The sequence below is a fragment of the Anser brachyrhynchus genome, assembly GCF_964034855.1.
Source record: "Anser brachyrhynchus genome assembly, chromosome: 2".
NCBI classification, from domain to species: Eukaryota; Metazoa; Chordata; class Aves; order Anseriformes; family Anatidae; genus Anser; species Anser brachyrhynchus.
In genome coordinates this window covers 125,812,492-125,835,604 of record NC_137695.1, presented here as the reverse complement: position 1 = coordinate 125,835,604, position 23,113 = coordinate 125,812,492, and the positions used below count along the sequence as shown (strand labels likewise).

Genomic DNA, 23,113 nt, shown 5'->3' with positions numbered 1-23,113 from the left:
ACACAGATATAATAATAAAGTTTGATAATAAATACATGAATTTATAATACAACAATAAGTACCTAAATAACTATGATAACAAAAAAAAAATAATCAATATTTACCTTTTTTTTTAAACAAACAAACAAACTATACTCTAGGGTGTCTTCTATCACTTCATGTACTAACATCTATTACATGCTAGCACATGATACTGGCAACTGTTATGATATTGGTGTACCTATATTTGACTTCAGGCCCAACTGGAAAGACACATCAGTGATTCTAGTCCACTTGGAAGTAAAATCTGCCTGTGATTACTTCCATGTGCATTTTTAACATCCATCAGTTAAGTCAAAATTACTTGTATAACTTCCCCCATTTGTGAGGAAGAAGACAGAGAAGCTGCCTGAGTGATTTTTTTTAATTTATTTTTCTTAATATTGTTTTCAAAATTCAGACAGATTTCCAACATGCTTTGCCTTCACAGATAATCTCTTCATTTCAAGTTAAATTAAAATAGACACTTCTGCTGCTCAAAGCAGAGAAACCTCTGAGAACGAATAACCCATAATAGTCAAACTAAAAAACAAACTGAATATCAGGCACACACAGGAAAAAAAGACATAGGTGTCAATTTTGACCTAAGCATTGCAGGCTAGAAGTATTACGGTTTCAAGTACAACATGAACAATGAAGAATCAGATGTGAGAAGTGCACAACCAGGAGAAGGAAAGGTTATCACAGAGCTACTATGGGCCACACGTCTCCAGCCACCTTCTGGGGCTCCCAAGCTGTTTGCTGCTAGAACTACCAGATTCATTGTTCTGTCTGAGCCCGGAGAAGGTACAGGCATTGCCTCTGTCTGTGCGAACGGCCCAAGCTCATGGAACAATCCTCACACTACTGCCTGTGTCTCCCCTGAGAAGCAGGACCCTTTAGCGTCAAGGTTTGAATAAAAATATACCTGGCACGTCTGAGGATTAAATCCTGGAGAATATGGAGCCTACTGAAGACAAACAGCGAGCTGTCTAACTGCCTGCTCAGTAGAATCTACAATGGTAAATAAAATCTATGCTTGCAAAGAAGTACCCAGCTTACCTTCTGAAAAAACATGCTCCAACCATTCTTCTCAGATCCCCTCTATGCATTTATTTGCTTACCTCATCTACCAGGAGTTCTCATTTGCAATGTGTCTGGACTATTTCTAGCACTGTACAGTACCTTTCCCTTGTTGCAGCCAGCAGATGAAAATACAATATAAAGATAATGGAGTTTTTCAGCTGATATGGATTAAACTACATATAGGAAGGATAGCCTATTACCTTCCTTTTGCACATCTTGAAATATACCCAGCAAAAAAATACCACTGAATTCCTTAAAGGCATAGAAACACAGAAACTGGCAGACATAACTCAGTAGTTATATTAAGAATAATCCTGTTATCCACAGAACGTTTAGCTTTATTTAAAAAATACTGTACTTTATTCTAATCCTGGAGGATGTAATGTCAAAGATTCATTTTGAGCTCTTTTATCAGGACAGTGTGTTAATCAAGTTATTTCTACACCCAAACAATTCCCTATGCAAAAACATAGTTACATCACCTTGTAACCAGTAATAAAACTGTTGACTGTTTTTTTTTTGCTGCTGTTATTTTGTTTTGTTTTGTTTTTTTCCCCACCCAGGTTTTGCTACTGGAATCACAGTGCCAGAAAATAACTCTAACCAGCACACAATTGCATTTACACAGGTGGTGTTACAAATCAGAGAGAGATCTGATCACTATCAGAAGAGACAAGCCTCTTACCATACTCCCGTGCCTTGCAGACTCCTCCTATTACAAAGTCTCTTCCTCTGAAGCACCATGCATGAGAAGACCAGATCCCCACACAGCTTCTGCATAGAAAGAGGCACTGGAGGACATGCCTCAGACACTTCCTCCTCTCAGGCTGGATGCCCTACAATCGTGCCCAGAGAACATGGCCCCAGAAAACAACCACTCTCTTCAGCAAAAGAGAATTGATTAACTGAAGTGAAAGAACAGTGTGTTTCCTGTACCCTGCACAGGAAAATATCTAACTGTGTTGACGATATACAATAGATGTTGGATACAGTGGATTACAGCCAGGCACACATTTAACGGAGGAGATGGTCCAATGCCAACTGCACATTTCCAAACATTCACCTACACAGCTGTAGGGCTGATGCAGGCTCTGCTAAAGGCAGGGGCTGTACCTGTCCCTGAACTGTAGTGGCATATAACTGGGTTCTGTCCTCTTCATTTCTTATTTAGATAAATGTCTTGTTTGTTTTTCTTTTGCAAATCTCATTTCCTATGTTAAAAGACTATGCTTAAAAAAAAAAAGCAACCAACAACAAACAAACAAAAAAAAACACAAAACACCATACTTGAAAGGTTTATAATTGCTTGCAGAAACTTGTGGTTCATTTTGTATAAATCACAGTAATCTCATACTCTTAAAACACATTCCATAAAACTCACACAGCTTCCCTTTCAACTTGAATATCACTATTTGAACAGCTTTTGTATAAAATATAAAATAAAAAAAATATAAAATAAAAAAATATTGTATAAAATATAAAAATAACGCTCAAATACTGGCTTAAATGCAAAAATCAACCATCTGGTAGGAAGCACATATAGCGTTTCTTTTTCCCACAAATATATATATATATATATAAATCAATATTACTGATATACATCAATAAACAATTCTGAATTCAACTGAGAAAAGAATTATGGATTGTCTAAAACTTGCAGAGCTCTCTGTAAGAAACTGATGAATTTTACCAGGCATCTAAACAAAGTCTACGTTCTTCAATGTTGCATCAATCAATAGGCCTATTACTATTACCAGATTTGGATTTAAGCACTATAATGAAGTACTACTGAAATTTGGAAACACTTTAAATGAGCCTGGGTCACGCAATTATTTTGATGTTCCAAAACACTAAAAGAAACAAACTGAGTGTTCCAATAAGAATATAGCAAAAAGATGCTAAAAGGACATTTTGATTATTATAATGGCCCTTGTTATTATCAGATCCCATTTTCTGTAATAATATGGCAATTTTTATATGCTCAAATATTAAACAAAAACACTGTAAAAGTAGTTATGGAAAAAACATTCAAGCACTTTTACAGGAGAATAGCTATTATTAACAATGTCTTAAATTCAAATGCTTCCATTTTTTTGTTTGTTTGGTTTTTTGAATCAGAAAAAGCCTCAAAATACCTAGGACTTAATTACAGTTGAACACAAATGGTAACATGACATAAACAAAGTTAAAGGAATTTATTGGTGGTGACTAAATGCCCATCTATTCCCAGTCCACACTTTGGCCAAATATTCTTCTGAAAGTTCCGGGAATAGTCTTTTTTTTTAATTTATTTTAATAGTTCATCTAATTTAGTAGTTCATCTCCAGGAAAACGTAGTAACGCAGGTGTAACACTCTATTATCATGGACTTACTCAATTCTAAAGCAATATCTAGCTTTAGCCGATAGCAATGCCCACTTTATAACCAGAAGTATTAAACATTCTTAACACTGCTTCTGAAAATGAAATACTACTTCATTTGCATTCCTGTGCAGTGATTTAATTTTATATGGATGGTCTTGAGCTTGCAACCACTACTGGTCAATGCAAAAGAGAACAACGAAGAGGGAGGACAGAATAAGTGTCATTGATCTTGATGGCCTATGTTTTCCAGAAATGATTTATCGGTTTGTTCTCTACAGTCAAGCCAGAGATAGCTTGTAGGAGCTTACAGAGACAACCAAAATATCAAGCAGGTCAGCCAAGTAAGTATAGTTCAAAGTCAACTCATCACAAAAACACTGCAGGCGGCTTTAGCAAAACATTTCAATTTATTAAACTTAAAGGTTTAAAGGATCTGTGCTTTTCAACAACAAAAGAATAACAGATTTATAGTCTGCTTTAACTTGCAGGTTGCTGTCAATCACTACCTTCCAAAAACGATGGCTGTAAATTTTACACTATCAGATCAAGTGCTGTGTCCTGCCCCTGGGAAAGAGCAACCCTGGCTACACGTACAGACGGGGCAACAAGACGCTGGAGAGGAGTCCCGCAGAGAGGGATCTGGAGGTTTTGGTTGACAGCAAGCTGAATATGAGCCAGCAGTGTGCCCTGGCAGCCAGGAGGGCCAACCGTATTCTGGGGTGCATCAAGCACGGCATTGCTAGCTGGTCGGGGGAAGTGATTGTCCCGCTCTACTCTGCGCTGGTGCGGCCTCAGCTCGAGTGCTGAGTGCAGTTCTGGGTGCCACAGTACAAAAAGGATGTGAAACTATTGGAGAGTGTCCAGAGAAGGGCTACGAAGATGTTGAAGGGCCTAGAGGGGAAGACGTATGAGGAGCGGCTGAGGTCACTGGGCCTGTTCAGCCTGGAAAAGAGGAGACTGACAGGAGACCTCATCGCGGTCTACAGCTTCCTCACAAGGGGAGTGGAGGGGCAGGCACCAATCTATTCTCTTTAGTGACCAGTGATAGGACCCACGGGAATGGTGTCAAGCTGCGACAGGGGAGGTTCAGGTTGGATATTAGGAAGAAGTTCTTCACTGAGAGGGTTGTCACACACCGGAACAGACTCCCCAGGGACGTAATCATGGCACCAAGCCTGTCGGAGTTTAAGAAGTGTTAGGACTGTGCACTTAGTCATATGGTCTGAATTTTTGGGTAGACCTGTGTGGAGCCAGGAGTTGGACTCAATGATCCTTGTGGGTCCCTTCCAACTCGGGATATTCTATGATTCACCCACATCTGCCCATCATCATAGCATTAGGAAGGAATTTAACATAGCATACCTTGCATTCTAAGGACACATGGAAACACACATGAAGACATAAGCCAAAGTATGAGTGACCCAACTACTGTTAATCGTATTATTGGATCTTTTTCTTTTGTACTTCTCAGTGTAACACCAGAACTTATGGCTGAAAATTAGATTATTCAAGTCCAGATTCATATGCAATGCTACTGGGAAAAAAAAGCTGAAATACGTATATAGTTGTACCTTCGAGATTTGTCTCATGGATTACTCCTGATTTGTTCCATCAAAAAGTTACTTGAATGCTCAAGTCTTTATGGACTCTTCAGCAAAGTATGTAATGTAAAAAATCTTTCTCACACTAGCTTTCAAGAGCAGCTGAAAACTGTGTCAATACTGAACTGAAAAGAGTCCCTGAAATAAGGGGATGTTAGATACTTCTGTTTGGCCTCTGGGAGGACAAGTGCATTGGCTGCAGAGACTTAAAGCTGACACTTATCATATCGTGCCCACAAACAAAGTAGGCCTGAGATAATGGGGACAGCTAAATAAATATCAGCTTACATAATCAGAATGTACTTTTCCGTCAGTTATTTAACCTATAAGTTACATATATGAACACAAAAATAAAGCCATTTTTACATTATGCAAAGCATATGCATGAAAAAAAGAAAAATTACGAATATAGGGCTCTGTGTAATAAAAATGTAAGTTAATGACTAAATATTTTCACAAGAAAAAGATGGAAGTAAAAAGGAAAAATAACAGTATTAAAAGAAGTCATCAGAAATCATGAGCTCTAATAATTAAATTATATGGATCAATTTATTAAAATAACCATCTGGTTCAAACAAGGTAACTGCAGCATATAAACAAAACTAGTGTATTTCCAAAAATTGTCATTTGCGCCTCAAATATCTCCTTCCTGTAAACTGTCATAGGCAATCTACTCAGCATGTCCTCGCTAGCCTACACAGGACACTAACTGCTGCATCCATAAGCTGTCCTCTGGGTTAGGTTTTCAAACAAAAGACTAGAGGACTATGTTTTACAAGAAAGCTAGAGAATCAAGATGTTGTTATTGCATATTTAAGTAAGTATTACTGTACTAATGACTGAGAACTTTCAGTTGGTAGTAAAGGTAATTTTTAAGGGAACATAACTGAGTTGTACCTTTAACTGCAGTTAGTCCATCATTTCTCATCAGATACTTCTACCGTCAAAACTGCAATGGTTTAGGCAAGTAAGAATCACTTCATCTCTAGAAGCTGAGATCTGGGTAATTTTAGAAGACATGCTAAGTTTTTGGGTTGCAGAGCTATTTTTAATAACAGCCAAAGCATTATTAATCTCATTCTCCAATGCTTTTTATTTAGAAAACAATGCATGCAAATCACTCATGTATGTTTTTGTTTGTTTCTGACACAGCAAGTAACTTCCCACCTCTGACAGTGATTGTCCAATTAAAGCTTCCTGATGATTTGATTGCTGCTAATTTAATGTTAGACTAGCTCTGCCTGCTTACGAGTGAAGGCCTTACTCTTGTAAATCAGGGCCTCTGTGGCTACAGCAGAGCTCCCTGTGGGAACAGGGTATGCTCACATGGCCTGTGCTGCAGCCTTGAGACTTCTCAATACTCTGAAGGGCCACACTGAGAAGGGGAGAAGGGAGAAAAAAAGTCCAATTGAAAAAAAAAAAAAAACACATGGAAACAATTAGTGGGACTAATAGCACTGTCAGGCACTGAGGCAGTACAAAGAAAGAGCAGGAAGCCAAAGGGCCATATGAGCTCAAGGCCCTGCTGTGAGAGCTCCTAAACCAAATGAGACCTGTAAGAACCAGAGGAGTCTGCAGTCTTCATGCAGATAAACAAGACAGATAAAGGAAGGGGAAACACAAGCACAGAATAATACATGTGAGCAATGCAGCAGGACAACAGTTGCACAAGCAGGAACAGAAGCCAGATAATGGAACACCATTTCAATATCCTACCTACTGGGTGCTTTTATTTCCTCTCCTGACTCTTAAGTTCTTCGGTGTTTAAGCAAATGTTAAGTGGATCTTCATTTCTGACAACTTCATTCTTCTAATCTTTCCTCTATTACCATAGGAAAACACGGAGGAAAATATCTTGAGTTTCTTATTTACCTTTGTTCCTTTTTCATCCCTGCTATCTTTTTCTTTCAGGTATTCTTGCCTCACAGGATAAGCAATCTAGGTTTAATCTGATGCTCCAGTAATTTAGTCTTCTCCTTGTGCATCTCTCCTTTGTTCCATATTGGTAAGTCTACATTAAGCCTTCGTCTCCCAATAGCTTCAACATATTTACACATCTTAGACTACAGGCGTTGTTATCTACAGGCATTATTCTGAACTAAGGCACACTTAGGAGGAGCTCTGCAATCTAATTTTTTATTTTTTTTTTTTTCCTGGGGGCTCTAGATCATGCAAAAGTACATGTCTTAACAAGACACTCAGTAAGTTGCAGCCTACATCCTCTACAAGGTTAGTCCTGAACAGAGTTCATCCTCAGAGCAGTTATGGATGATGCTTCATGATGGCAGACCCAGAGGGATTTCTGCATCTGCAAACTGTGTCCTTGTCCTCAGCTTGTGTATTCCTGGGCATCTCTACTTTGTTCTGATTAGAACAGTAAGGAAAAGAATCTTTAAAATACTTAGGAAGTGCAGAAAAGAACTTAAGGACCTTAAAGGATCATTCCAAATTTCTTTGAGATAGATATCTGACCAGAGAATCTTCCACAATCACCAGTTTACTCTTCTACTCATATAAATGTCAACAGAGATGCAATGCTCACCAAATTGTACTGCAACGCAATCTTGATGAAGGAGTTTGTGGTACAGCAGCCCGTGATAATATAAGTGCTAAAGACACCTTTAACTCCCTGGCAAATCTATACCCAAGCAGTATTGGTAAGATCAAGTACTAAAAGTCTGAGTCAGACACTGCAAAACATGCACATTTCTTTAGATGAGAAGTTATATGTTCTTCTATTTGCCTCTCAGCAACCACAAGAACCAGTACCTTTCTTATAAAGAAAAAATAAAAAAGCACAGATTCCACATAACTGTAGAGAACAATATTATTAGAAACAAATAGAAAAGAAAAATAATGTGTTGGTAATGCAGCATTAATCTTTGTATCCCATCCCCTTCAGCATTATTCACATGGTCCATTTCCTCCTAGTTCATTAGGCCGTCTTCCTTCAGTTCCCTCTGCTGCTCCTTCACAGACGGGACTAGGCTGGGATCCGTGACATTCTCCTCACCTATGAGGAATTGCACCTTTAAAAGTCAACAGCAATATGAAGCTAACTTAAGCACATAAGCTTGTGGTACACGGGACTGAGCAGTTACTTAAACTCAGGGAGTGATACAGAGATCACTTATGCCCACCACAGCTTGCTGCTGCAGAGGAAGGCAGCTGCGCTCCTCTTTGCCCTCACTCTCTGGCCACGCGCATTTTCTCTCCTGAGCCATCAGTGCACTCCTCAAGAGCCCACAGGCTGAGCCACCAAGCTAAACCAACAGAACCCTTTTCACTTTGCAGACTTCCTTTTCTTCCATTTCAACTTCCCAAACAGGACAGCTGTAGTATCAGACAACCACCAGTGCTCATACTGGTGAGAGCAGCAGGACTGGGCAACCAGAGCTGAAGACACAGGACCTGCAGCAGCTGGCAATTAGATCAGCCTCTGAACCTGTGGCTCTGAGTGTGAAACTACAAGAGTTAAACAAGTACAAATGGGAGGAAAGATTTAATTAAAAAGACTCACAGCTGAAAAGACCTAAACTCTTATGATTCTTGTCCCAGATACCAGCTCCTCCAGAAGCCAACAAAAGAGCTTGATAAGCTTATTGTTCCAGCTACTATAGAGAAATCTGGTGTGTGAATAGAGTGATTTTACTCATTGAATTTTGCAGAGAGCTGGCAAAAAGCAGAGAGAGAAAGAATCCTTCATGTAAGTACACAAGAAGGTAGCAATTTCCACACTCTGTATGGACAGAAATTTTGCAAGAGGTGACTGATATAAAAGTCTTCTACTTAAGGAAAAGCAAGTTCACATGTTCTTCATTTTGTATGGGCATTTCCTATAAGTGCAGCACATTTACTCACATTGCTATTTGGAGTTACCTTTAAAACTGAGGTGTTTCACTGGAAACTGTATGTTTAATTTATAAATGATACTTGAATTTTATGTGAATAAGGAAAGAGAAGTGCCCAAAATAACAGAAGAACAAAACAAGAGGGACATCATAACTTCAGCCTAAGGACCCTCCCTGAACACTTACGGATGGAACTAAAAATAGCTATTCAGTGAAAAGGAGTAGCCAGAAGAGAAATTAACACAGCATGGCATAGGGTACCTGACACAAAAGTTAAGGCCATCAAAAACATGTCTGTTGCAAGCTTCTTAAAAGGGTATTACCCTGTATACTGAGAGTAGATACGGATGCTTGTGTGACGTTGGTAAAGACATAAAGAGCACAATCACCTGAAACACATACTTACCTACATCCCAGAATTAAATTTCTGTTCCTCCTGTCAAATGAGAGCTGCTTTTCACAACCTTCACTGATTACTCAAGCAGTACAATGCCTTCATCAAGACAGAAAAACATTTTTCTACCACAGTTCTATTTCAAAGTGATTTTGCTTCCAGCTAGGTTTTAACTATTTCTTGTGGTTTCAGGTAGAAAAGCATCATCTCTTAGCAGAGAAGATACCTCTCTCTCACATTTCACAGCTAGGAGAATAAGAAAAGTGTCCATCTGTACAAGGATGAAAATAGAAAATAACAGTAGATAACCTCATTTTTATCTGAATATTACAGACAATAATGGGTTTGTGTAGTCTTTGTTCCATAAGTTGGTGAACATATAAACGCCTGAAGTCGCATCCCTTTATCCAGAGATAAAGTACATCTCTTACTCATACAAATGAACATATGCTTTTAAAAAAAAAAAAAAAATCACAAAACAAATCACAATAACAAATTATCAGTCTCTATCATTTTTTTTTTTTAATTATTCCTTTTTTGTGTCTGCAAAACCAAAAGGCAAAAGGAAACTGAGGGTGTACAGGGAGAATTTCAGAATGGAAATGCAGGTAACAGGAAAGTATGTTAGAACATAACAACAAGACAAAACTGCAGAAGAATAGCAAAGAGAGGAGATAATGAGGGGACAAAAAACAAAAAACATTTGGCTGCTGAGGACTGGACATTCAGTGAAAGGATGTGGATATAAACAAGACAGAAAATGAGAAGGACAGAGTGGGAAGAAAAGACATTGAAAAAAGAGTGCTGATTAGACCTTCAAAATTAGAGCCAAGCTGTAATAGAACATAATGTTAAAATGCTCTTGAATATTATGTTCCTAAGTCAATTATTTTAATGCTCCAGTTTACAAAGTAACACTTTTTTTTTTTTTAAAGAAGCGAGCACTAACAGCAGGCATCCTTCTAGGTGTGTCTGTTTAGTCAACATCAAAATAAAGAAGTTAACTAAGAAACACGCTTGCTCCGTAAAGTAGAGAGGCACATCACATGTAGTAGGAGCTCAGTCTCAGGTACTGTCTGCCCAACCCTTTTAGAACTGTACTCCCCCTCAGAAGCTCCAAAGCAGCCAGAAGGCTGACAGCGCTCACTCGCTGGTATGGATAGCATCTAGCACACTTGGAAAAGCATAAGTCAGTAACTACAAAGAGTACATTAGGAAGAAATTAAAGTCTGAGTTAAGGCCATTAAAGTTTTTTATTTAATATTTGACATTTACATTTGTCCTTTGTACCAAAAGATTGGATTAATCAAAAGAATCAAAACAGTTGAAGAGCTTACTTCAGGTTTAATTAACACCATGCACTAAATATCATCCAAAACTTGGAAGAGACTTCATAATGTAATAAAAAGCAAAGAAAAAAGAGCAGTTATAATAGGCTTATTTTGATCCAGGCTGACTCATTACTATAGAGATTGCCAGACAAAAATCCAAACCCATCATTGTTCCCTTGTAAGTCCTAGAGCGCAGATATTAGGCTCATTTTATTTTAAACAGGAACATCTACTAGCACTAGACCTTAGCACTGAGCCGTCAGGCTCCACTGGTACTTGATGTTGAGCAACTCAATTGAGAACTATTCCTCAGTTTCCCAGCTATTTTATTTTTATTTTTTATGGCAAGATAGTTATGCCTTCTACACCCCATCTAAAGAAACAAAGTAACTGTCATGTTACGGGTTTAAAAACATTAAAAGTTAACATAAAATGAAACTATTATGCATCCTTCTTTTTGTAATTTCATATTTTAGATACAAGTCTTCACATTTGATTATTACTGTTAAGACAATTTAACTCTGACTTAATGATTTAAATCAGATTAAATCATTTAATAATGATTTCTTCGTGTATCTTGTGTCCAAAAGAATTTTTAAAAGCAAATAAGAAAGCTCCTATTTCCCTTTTGGTAAAGTAATGTTTTTGGAAACAAGGTTTATGTGATTATTGTGTATGTTTGTGACCACACCTGTACCTGCGACCTCTTTCACTATCTGTTTCCAATATTTTTAAACCTTTGACTAATTTCAGTAATCCTCAAAGGAACAGACATCACAAAAATGCAAGTTCTTCCAAATGTTATGAGATTAGCTAGCCAAGTAGAAGGACCAAAACGTATCATCTCATGCAGGGAGGACCTCTTTTCTTAAACCCTGTTCCACAGGAGAGAAGAATTATGCATGTCTCATCCACAGAAAGATTTCTGACATCTGTTGCACCTTAATGGTCACAAAATTCAAGAAAAAAAAAAAAGTTATTGGTCATGGAACTGTTTGTTAATGAGAAAGGGTCTGTTTATGATTTGCATTTTGGTTTTTGACTTGTTTTCCCTTAAAGACAACTTTACCAAGACAATGAGTTGAAGGCATAGTGAACGCTCTGCAAAACAAAGGACATCTCTGCATCATTTTTCCATTTGACTTTCATTCCCCCTTCTTTTACTTCAGTGCACATCAAGGCTACCACAAAGTCCTACTGCAGCAGACAACAAAAAATAAAGTAATTAAAATTTACCTACGATCCCCCAGCCCCAACATGGGTAACACTGAGGCATTTCCAGACCACTGCTAGCTTCCACACATCCTTTGAAAAACAGCTTATAGTGGCTCCTCTGAAAGACGGGGGACTGCTGGGCTGAAACAATGCTACTAGATAACCAGTTAGTACTTCAAATTATGCTCATCATGTCTAGGTACTGAAAAACTTGGTCTTTCAAAAGCTTCATCTAAATTCCTCAAACTGAATGCTTCTCTGGATAAATTCACATCATCCAGAACACAGACTCTTCCATGCTAGGGACAGAATCTAACCAATTAAGCATAACAGCAACATAAAATAAAAGATAATTTGAGCAAGCTCAAAAGAAAACAACTGTGTGAAAGCATCCCTATCAATCACATCACAGATACTGTACCTTAAAAAATAATTTGGTACTGTGAGGAATCTTAAACCGGTAACTGAGACACAGAAGTTGACTGTCCCTACATTTGTACATTTAAGAACTGAGGGCAAACGTTGCTGCAGAAGATGGCCTGTACTCCAAAATTCACTCCCAACTTTGACTAATTCAGTCACAAGGTGCACTATAAGTAGTATAATTCACCAAACAGGTGCACTAGGGTATGTTAAGGCTTAAGTTTAAGCTAGAAACATAGCTACTTTATTTAAATTAAGTAATAGAAGTTGGTGGACAATATACACTAATAGTAATAACCCATTTAGGGAAAAAGAAAGTTTCCTATTGTATTTGATTCAGGAATTTTGTCTGCTAAAAGAAAACAAGGTAAGTGTGATCATGTGAATACAATCTTTATGTTGTTCAGAATAAAAATTATAGTTCTAAGCCCACATTACTTTGAGAAAAATCCTTAGGTATGTTTACTTCAAGAAGTTATTTTGGCATTTTATAATTTGAATTACAGTTTCCTGGTTTGCATAACAACAATGTACCTGCTTGATTCTTTTTAGCTGCAGTTCTATAAATAAGAAAACTCCCAAACACTAAATTTATCTCGGAGCTCTTGAAGATTTATTGCAAGCTGTTCTTAAGAGTGCTGATCCAGCTTTCAAATTCGTAGAAACTAACTGTCAGGTTGCCCAAATGACAACACAACTGAATGCCGAAGAGATGCAGTTGCACAGAAGTCTAAATGTATAGATACTCACAGGCATTACAATTATTCATTGAGATTATTAGCACAAGAAAAGAATTTGTTGGATTGGATGCTTGAAATGCAAAGTGGGTCAATACTTCACTCAGGCAGAAATGAGTGGGTGCAGATTCTGAATACTCTGTCCCAGCCAATTTTAGGCACATACCTCCTGTTCACATTTTAGAAAGATGGAAAAAAACAACAGTGAAGCTTCATCAGAGAAACAATTCAGATTTAGAATGCTTTTTACATTCCAAGACTCAAATGGAAAATAAATAAATAAAACCAGGTAGTGCTATGCTAAGTGTTGCCACAAAAATCACAGAAGAGAGGTGTTTCTAAAGGGCATTCCTCAAATCTAAACTAGGTGTCTGACCACAGTGTTCCCAGATGCCAATAAACTCTTACAGGAGATGTCTAAACTTTCAAAGTGGAAAAAAAAGAACAACAAAAAGAAAAAAATACACACACAACAGGATAGATAAGTCAGTTCCTGAAACCTGACAGAATCTGACAGAATTTAGAGGGTTAGCATAAAAGCTTACTGTCAGTACTAATAACACCTGCATGGCCTGGGTCATCTAGCAGTTGACCTATAGGTTCACAGGGAATTTTACCTGCAAAAAACTTTCAGCACCTGTAAAATGAAATGGCAGCTAAGTAGCAATTCTGACAAAAAAAATATTTCAGGACCTACATTCAACAGAGGGAGATGGGGCTGAAGTATCTAAGTTATTTTGCAATCTGTCTTAAGTCCTAAAATTGACACAGTCTCAGATGTACACACTAGTTCCCACCCACACTCCTTCCCACCTTTAAGCCATAAATAAGAATTTAACTAGTAAAAATGCTTGGAGTCAAGTGAACGTGTGTGTTACCATTCATAGCTGACTGGATAGGACTTCCTACTATCTGTTAACAGGTTCTGGTAGTCAGCAGGAGACTGATGCCTGCTGAGTCAGCCTCTGCTCATTAATTCTTTCTCCAGAAGGTTACTCCCACCTTTCTTTATAGAAACAACTCTTTTTAACAAAAGGAGGGCCTATAGTCTTCTTGCACCTCACATGCCAGTACTTCTCTTGAACACCTTCACAGCAAGATAATTCAAGTGTCAAATCATTAAAAAATTCGGTGGAGAAATAAAAGTGTACTCATCTGCATATACAGCATGAGCTGAAGGTGAAAAAAGATGAAGTCCAAAAGAACAGATGTTCTTAGATAGGTACTGCTGGTTAATGAAGTACAAAGACCTAACGATGTCAAGAGAAGGCAGGCCAGAAAGGAGAGAAGATACGCTATCAGAAGAAGCACAAGCAACTGGAACAGAATGACCGATGGGCAACTAATTGCATGCACCACCCTTGACTATAATGCAGGGGAATTACACCTTATCATCAGAAAGCCACCTAGTACTCCAGCTCACTGTGCCCGCAGAATTGTCTTGAGATCTGCGGTGTTAAGTCCTCCTGATCCCTGCATCTTCATTTCTGCAGGTCTGCAACATGATCTGGTTGCGCACCGTCACCCCTGCCTTCGCCTCAAAAGCCTCCATGTCCTCTCTGCACTTTCTTCTTTCCTGTGATTGCCCTCAATTTCACAATGTTATTGTACGCGCTCCCTAAAACGTTGGCTTGAAGCATATATTGAGCAATTACAGTCACAACCTGCTCAGCAAATAACACAGTAGAAAATTGAATCCATGTCTACTCTGTTCTGACTTGGTATTAGAAAATTAGTACTCACTGCAAAAAAAAAAAAAAAGATGGCTGTCATCTATGACAACTGGTGATTAATTAGCATCAAAAACACAAGTGGTGTAAGAAAATGCTGGCTGCTTCTGAATGAAAGATTAACACAGGTCTCTCAACATATCAGAACTTTTACAGACATGAAAAACTGATGTGCTGACTGTGAGCACATGGTATTCTTATTACACCGCAATGCATATATAATAGAAATACTAATATAGAGCATAAGCTTGACCCTATGTGTAGTTTTTGATCAATTCCTGTCAACTTCAAAAACACGTAGCCCTTAGTAAGCAGAAGACAAGATCAAGCACAGGTTGTAGATCTTCAAAAAACCATTGATAATAAAAAGCACATCACCAAAATGAAATAAGACAAGTAGATCTTAAATGTATAATAAGGAAGTGGGAGAGATGAGAATTATGATCCTTTTTTCCTAGTATTATGGACTACAGTAACTTTCGACAGCTACATGAATGCTACAGCCTTGTATCCACTCCTGTATTCGGGTCTAAGTGGATTTTGCACACACACAAAATCGCTTCCTGGTGTCCAGGAGCACACTAACAACCTGTGGACGGTCTGCAAGGTTTAAGGGATGTGAACAGCTTCCCACAGACTCTTTCAGCCACAATGAAATCCCTATATCATAGCGACGAGTGAAGTATTTTGCAACGTATGAAATGCTATAACAAACACAACTTCTTCGTTTTTTTCTCTGCCGTTGATAGCTAAAGCATCATACTATTACCACAATAGAAATTAGCATCGTACACTACTGAGAAACTAGGCTGAAACATAAAAAAGTGATGTCAAGTCGTCTGAATTTTAATGTGTAAAACAATGTGTTAGCTAATGAAAATTTAGAAGAAAGTGACAGCTGTCAAGGCCCAACTCCTCAACAACCGCAAGGCACTTAACTCCCACCAAAAGATGCAGGAGTCAGTTACCTACACAGACCTAGCAACTGCCTTGACAGGAACAGGCTTTTGTTCAGAAATTAAACTGCACAAATGTTTCAGTTTCTGTGAATTCTCAGGCTAGAAAAAACACCAGCTGTTCCCTAGTACCCAGTTACAGTTTGATCAAATAGGATTTTATTCGTTGCAAAATGAAAACATTTAACACTTCTGACACTGAAGCAATGTATTGTGTCGTACCAGCCCCAGTCCATGCAAAATATAAAAACTGACCATCAGCAAACAGTTAAAAAAAATAATTCACTCTCTGTTATTCAGGTTGACAAAGGCTACCCAAAGCTTGTACTGATTACCAGATAGCCACCACACTATACTCTCAGTACCTATAAAGCACAATAAAAGAGATCTCATATGTAGTGAGCTTGACTGAGAGCAAGTTCAATAGCAAGAAAGGGAGACTCGTGTCTCAGGATAACACTGCCGGAGTAGAATAATGTACGTGCATTTAGATTAAAAATCGTATGAGAAACAGGACGATGAAATGGTAATCGGCATGATTGCTCTAGTACCCTTTTAAATTCCAAGTATTCACAGCTCATGCACGGAAATAGTAAAATATGCACATCTGTGCATCTCCAAACCCAAGCGGGTGCCTCTCCGTAACACCAAGCAAAACCTGGAGCAGCGGGAAGGTTCCCAAGCGTACGCCTGCGGATAAAACCGCCCGGAGAGCCGCCGGCCACAGAGTTTTTTGTAGGACAGCCGAGTCCCGAGGGCGGGCTCCCCGGCCAGCAGCCCTCCGGCTCTCTCCCTCCCGGCCGCGTCCCCGGGCCGGGCTGGGAGCGGCACCTGCCCTCCGGCCCCGCCGGCACACGGCGGGGAGCCGGGCTGCGGGGCGCGGCGGAGGGGCGCGGGGGCGCGGCGCGGAGCAGGGCAGGGGGCCGGGGGGAGCCCGCCTCACCTCGAAGAGGGGCCCGATCTTGTTCTTCTCCAGGTAGGCTTGGATCCTGGTCTGCTGGTGAGACGCCATCAAGAGCTCCGGAGGCGGGGGCTGGAGCTCCTCTCCCCCGGCGGCGGTGGCTGCTGCGGTCCCTCCGGCTGCTCCCGGCTCTCTCCCCCCGCCGCCCAAGGGCTGCCCGAAGTCCCGGGGCCGGGGCTAACTCCGCTAACCGGGAGCAGGGGGGAGGCAGCCGGGCGCCAGCCGCCCGCTCCTCTGGGCTGGAGGCGGCGGCGGGCGGCGGGCTCAGCCCCCCTCAGGGAGCCGCGGGCAAGCGCTGCCTGGAGCGGAGCATGGTGCAGGGAGGGGACGAGCTGCAAAGGCGGCCCCCGAGCTGCGTGTGTGGTGTGTGTGCGTGTGGTGTGCGTGTGCCCGCCTGGCAGCGCCTTGGTTACGGGCACAGCCGCGGCTGGAGCTGCCGCCCTCGCCACAGCGCCGCTCCCTCAGCCGGCGGCCGGGGGCTCCGGGCAGCGCCGCGGCCGTTGGGCGCCCGTTAACGGCCGGGCTCCGGCGACAAAAGGGGGGCGGGAGGCGGGGGCTGCCCTGCCCAGCCCAGCCATGCCCTGCCCAGCCCAGCCATTCCCTGCCCGCTCCCCTGGCTTAAAGTTCGGCCCTGAGGGGCTTGAACGCTGCGCCCAAACTTGGGCTATCTCAGAGCGGACTGTGGGCTTGCAGGGGGACAGCCAGCGCTTTTCCTGCGTTTTTTATTGTGTTTCAACCATAAAACGCTACCTTTCTCGTGATCCTGATGAAATTCCCAGTTTGCGGCTGCGAGCATGTTAATAAAACAGTTCAGGTACCTCGGTAGATGCTCGCTGGTCACGGGTCATGTCGAGTTCTTTCCAGTAGCCAAGGGCTGGTGGAGTAAATGAGAAATTTCTAGCTGGCTTCACAGAGTAGTGAGTTAATGGCTACATCAGGATTTATTCTTTCTCCACTGGAAGTAATTAGTTCCCCCACCTTCTCCACAAGCAGGGTCTTGAACAGCTTTTTGTGTTATTATTGTTTCTCTTTAGAGAAGAACAAACAGAAATATTCTTCTCAGGATTTGACACATCTTGCAGTGACTGTTTCTGCTGTACCAGCATTCACCTGTTTTTCATTTAAAAAAAAAGAAAAAAGGCATAACTTACATTTTCATGAGAATTTTTTAAAAGCTCAAAACAGCTTTGAAGAATGCCCAGGTATTGGAGGTATTGGGAGCATTCGGCACATCTGCTGAATCAGGCTGCCCGCTCCCAGTCAAGCTGTGCTCTGCGAACACAAGAGCACAAGCTTCTCCTGATTCAGAAACCGTTAAAGAAGGATGAATTTTGTCAGGAGTCAAAAGATCATGAGTTCTGCTCCTACACTGACTGTTGTTTGACTTCAAAGACCTCTTAACTGACCTAAAACTTGTGCCTCTACCTAGAAGGAGGTCAGGTGTAAGCCTGTTATATAGACAGTTCGCTGCATACCCTGTAACATAAGCAAAAGCTTGTAGAATCCTTTAACAGCTTTGCTGGAACATGCTCAGCTTCACTATTCATCCCAGTGAGGCAGTTTTTGTCTTCCTTGGTACTAGGAAGGATTGCCGTTTTCGTATTTGGATTTCTAATCTGCTGTTAGCAAGTCTTCTAAAATTCATATCAGCTCAAAGTTTTAGCATATTGTCTCCACTGAAGTACAGCTACCTTGGCTGGTGCTAAGCGAGTTTAATCAGTCTAATGAGGATCATACAATCATAAGGATAATTGCCAGTGATGCAGGTTCTCTATAATGGCTCTAATGATTCCCATCAGATGAGGATGTTTGTAAAATTTCACAAGTCTCTCCATAACCCAGACTGCTCCAATAGATAAAAGTCGCCCACTTTGCAAAATGATGCCTCCCTCCCACGATCCAAAAATGAGAACATATGTTTCCACAGCCCTACACAGCCTGACTTTTCAAAGCAGCAGTGCTTCTGGACCTGCTGAGACCTGACCGCACCAGGACCTGCAAACTCTACAGAGGCCAATAAGAGAAATAAAGAAACGAGACTATCTGCAATACAAGTAGGAAAGAGGACTTACTAAAGGAGATTTTAAAAACAGCTTAACTGTCTACAGTTGCATGTTGTGCAATTAGATAGAGCCCAAGATCTCAGTGTTAAAACTTCAGTGTTTTTTTTTTTTTCTTGTTGTTGTTCATTTCAGTGTTTTGTTTCTTTTTCATAGAATCACAGAATGGCTGAGACTGAAAGGGACCTCTGGAGGTTTTCTGGTCCACACCCTGTGCTCAATCAGGGCCATCCAGAGCTAATTGCTTATACCTATGTCCAGAAGGCTTTTGACCATCTCCAAAAATGGTGGATCTTTCTGACACCGTTTGTAATTTTTTTGTAATTTTATTTCCCTAGACATTTTCCCTCTCTAAACCATCCCCCAAACATATAATCTAGACTTTCCACGTGGCTTGGGAGACACGCTAACAATCCTGCTGTGGTGGGAAATCTTCTAAAGCAAAATGCAGAATTAGCTTTCCAAACAAACACACTCCCATAAATCCACATTTTCCCATAACACTTAACTGAGATGTTATCCTTTGATATGGATTAGGCACTTCAGTTAGGCAGTTCCTTACCAAGAGCTTCGTGTTACTGTTCTCTTGTGAAAGGTCTCCTGCAGCCCCTAACAGAAAGTTCTGAGTGCTGAAGTATGGGAGTGCAGGTATCTCCTGCAGAGAGCACAGGCTCAGTGACATGACAGAGTAGGAAAAGAAGCTTCACTGTTAGCATTTTTTACTCTTTTTCAAAGAGAGCACTAAAACTGTTGGTAGATTTAAGATATGCCACGCTAAGACAGCTATCAATAAATGCCCATGATTCACAAATAAACACAAGAGTCAGGGTATGTCCCTTTTGCCTTCTCAGTTTATTTTAAATAGACATTAACACAGGTCTTTTAAATATGAACTTTCATTTTAATATTGAAGCATCAGATTTTTTAAAAAACAAAAACCTCCTGGATTAAAATTAATATAAATTTATAACGTCCCAATCTCTCAGCAATCTTTTTTGCATGAGCAACTGAACACTCAGTTACTTCACAGCCCAGTTGTGGAATATAGTCTCTGTATTGTGCTATCCTATGATCCTTGTTTCATTTTGTAGATATTTGTTAAAGCCAAGCAACATTTATTCATAGGAATGTATTTGGGTATAAAGAACAGTATACAGTATGCACATCTATGTAAAACTGGACTGAACTGTAGGAACAAAAATGACTGCAGAAATTTGCACACAGGCATCAAAAAGTGAAAGAAGTCTCAATTTCAAATCATATGCACCACACAAACTTAAAAATATAAGATATAAAAAATGGGTATGTGTGTAATTTTAAGATGCTTGTGATGACTCTTTTCAGTTTTTATCCTTTGGCTACACCTATAATATCTGAGATCCAGACATATTAACTATCGTATTTTGGTTGTTTTCTCATCATTCCCTTTGCTCACCAAAGGAAGAAAAGTGCAGTAACATTGATATTTTGGTAGGTTCTTTTTGTTTTGATATGTTTAGTTTGAGTATGGTTCCATTAAGTAATTCCATAGTATTCTATGTAATTCCAGTCATGTCATCCATTTTTCAGGAATAAGATTTCTGCAGTTCAAACACTGACCAATGAATTTTCAAAGTTATGGGCACTTGCGCTACCCACTGCAGTTAAAATGCTCAGACTTTACCTAAAATAAAGTTGTTTTTCATGAGAGTCAGAGCTGCCACTGCTTAAAACAAAAGGAAACTGATGACTTAGCTGTCTCTAAAGGTATTCTGTGGGTCACAAATACCCGTTGGCAAGTTAACAATTTTCTTTCTGCTGGCTAAAATTTGATCTGCGTGCCCTGTAGGAAGATTATTTTTTGAGATGGCATCTGAAGTGCAAGATACATTAATATCTAAGAGAAAGTTATAGTAGCAATATATGAGTTTATTACAGACCTTTACATGGCTTTGTAGTTCCTGGTGTTTTTTATGCTTCAACTATCAAAATTGTCACTGGAAATTCCTTAACAAAGCTTTCAAAAACAATTGGTAAAAAAGAAAACAACTAGCAGGCACATTAAAAGATACAGTGCTCGTCAAAAACCTGGTCATATTTTCTTGATAAAGCTTTCAATATGTCAAAGTTTTCTATGAATGTAATAACTTTGTAACAAAGAGTTCTTCAGTTTCTGTGTTCTGCTTCTATTGAGTTTGATATTCTGTGCAAAGTCATTATCTACTTCATGAAGAGGAAAGAGAGCCATTAGTCAACAGCTGACTAAATATAGCTCTTACAGTATGTTTGTATTTAAAATATGAAGCTGAAATTACCTTCAGGAAAATAAAAATCCCTCAATTCCCGCACCTTATGCACGAGTCATTATTTTTTATTGCTAAAGCCCAGCCTTGGAACTTTACATACCCTTGTTGTAAAAAAATTCTAAAACAGCATACATGCACACTGGCTGAATATTGCAGTGCTTCAAGCTGTTTAAAATAATGGAGGTCTAGCAGTTCCTGACCTAGAAAGCTGCCATCTAGCTTTTTATTTAGTTATTCCCCTAAAAATGGATCTGCTTAGATAGTATGTTGTCAAAAGAAATTGAAACATCTTAGTTTGTTGTACTGAAATATCCAATTTGCCTTTTATCCCACATCAAGTTAGCAGACAGAACTGGGAATAACGTCACTGGAAGGGTCATGCTAATGATTTTGTATACCTAATCTTGTTTGGTGCATTTGTTTATACCTGTTCAGTAAGGATAATATCCCTACTGAGCTACCCCTATCCATATCAGCTTGAGTTTATACAACCTTGAATGTCCGTCCAATGTTTTTATATTCACTGCAAGATAAGAGCCATACAACTTCAAAATCTGGGCTGGGCTCAGGCTTATGGTAAAAACGAGGTTTCCTTTGCTTCATCACTCTCCCAGAGCATTAAACCTCTCTAAGTGTTGGATATTTTGTCCATTACATATTGTGATCTTGGCAACAAACACTCAGCCTCTGCAATAAAACATTCCTACTCCCTGCAGGACTGGAACCCTTGGGAACTTGCTTGCATTATTCTCAGGCTCTCAATAAGGATAAGAACAAACCACTAAAAAATCCCGGATTCATAAGCCCACACCGTGCTTTAGGAGGATGAGTGACTATCTCTTTGATTCCTCTTAGTCTCAGATGTATTGTGTAATTTCTTTTCATTCTTCATGTTCACCTTCCTGCTTCCAATAGCTTGTTTAGGAACACTCTTCTCTCATTCTGTTTAGAGACAAATGCATCTAAACTTCAAAAAAAAAATATGAATATCCTATTACTAATACAACCATTAATAGAAATCACTATCATTTCAAGTCATGATTGCCACTTGTATCCATTTTTAGCATGTTTATAATTGTTTTCCTTCTGGTTGGCTACACATAGTCATAACACATTAGTAAAAGGAATAGTAGCCCTGCATATAAGAACACAAATCATACAGCAGGACCCGACTGTATACATGAAGCATAGAATGGTTTGGGTTGGAAGGGACCTTAGAGATCATCTTGTTACCACCCCCCCCCCCGCCATGGGCAGGGATGCCAAAATGTTAAATGTGTTCCAAGGACAGATCTGCTCCAAGATCTCACAGTTCAAGTGCAGAAGACTATGGGCAGGCACTGTAAGGAAGCCAGCTTACAACTGCGAGGCAGCCTGCTAAGCAGAGCTCTCATCATCAAAATGGATAGGCCAGATCCATATTCAGCAACACTAACAGTCAGGGACTCAAATAATTAATTAAAAGATTTATAACACCAGCTGACAGTTACATTCCTCTCCCTTCCAGAGGGATACAAAGAATAATTTAATTAAATGTTAGTGACTAAGAGTGTAAAATACAGTTCTTAAAACTATGTTCCTTTCCCTTCTGCTCCATGGCTCTGTCAGGCAGGCCACAGGAGCATCACTCTGCACTGTTGTCATTCCAGTAGCGTGGATGGATGACAGCGAGGACTGAAGCGAGATCTTTTGGCATGTACTGCTGTCCCCGATGTCTGATCCATTTCTTCGGCCGGTGACTGGTAACTCTCATATTGTGGAAACCAGCCACTAGAGGGGAATAAAGAGTCACACTCTGCTGCTGTGGGTTACACCGCTCGCTGCTGTGCAGGCAGGCGCTCAGGGGTGTCCACGAACAAGTGCTGTACCTGCGGCAGCACACTGCTTCGTGTCAGCTTCCATTCGTGTATGCATGTTGTACTCAGCAGGGCTTACTTAGGGGTCCATAAACCTGGAGTATATTTGTATACTCACTGCGTAATTATTAGAAATGCTTGTACTGGTAGCTATCCTAATTGCGGTGGTAAACATCATGTTTGCTCTGAACCACAAGCATTTCACCATATTTTTTTTAGCTTGAAGCATGTAAACCAGGTTGTCT

The 23,113-nt window shown here is 40.0% G+C and overlaps 1 protein-coding gene and 1 long non-coding RNA gene across 8 annotated transcripts in view; one reads left to right on the top strand and one right to left on the bottom strand.

Moving 5' to 3' along the window:
* The window catches only part of LOC308188926 (uncharacterized protein C8orf34 homolog), a 237,369-nt gene extending 219,242 nt beyond the window's left edge, over nt 1-18,127 (bottom strand). For 4 of the 7 annotated variants that reach the window (XR_013945877.1, XM_080578466.1, XM_080578465.1 and 1 more), the window contains exon 1: nt 16,650-18,120. Coding sequence is in view for 5 of the 7 variants with exons in the window: in XM_080578466.1 (XP_080434592.1) it covers nt 16,650-16,718 (69 nt within the window). In the remaining 2 variants the exon portion in view is untranslated. Of the gene's footprint in view, nt 1-16,649 lie in introns of all 7 variants that reach the window. The other 3 variants (XM_080578468.1, XM_080578464.1, XM_080578469.1) reach the window with 3 other exon arrangements.
* On the top strand, nt 16,590-22,247 carry LOC308188927. Its single transcript, XR_013945878.1, has 3 exons — nt 16,590-16,682; nt 18,595-18,721; nt 18,884-22,247. It is a non-coding gene; the product is annotated as an uncharacterized lncRNA (long non-coding RNA).
* The last annotated feature ends 866 nt before the right edge of the window (nt 22,248-23,113 follow it).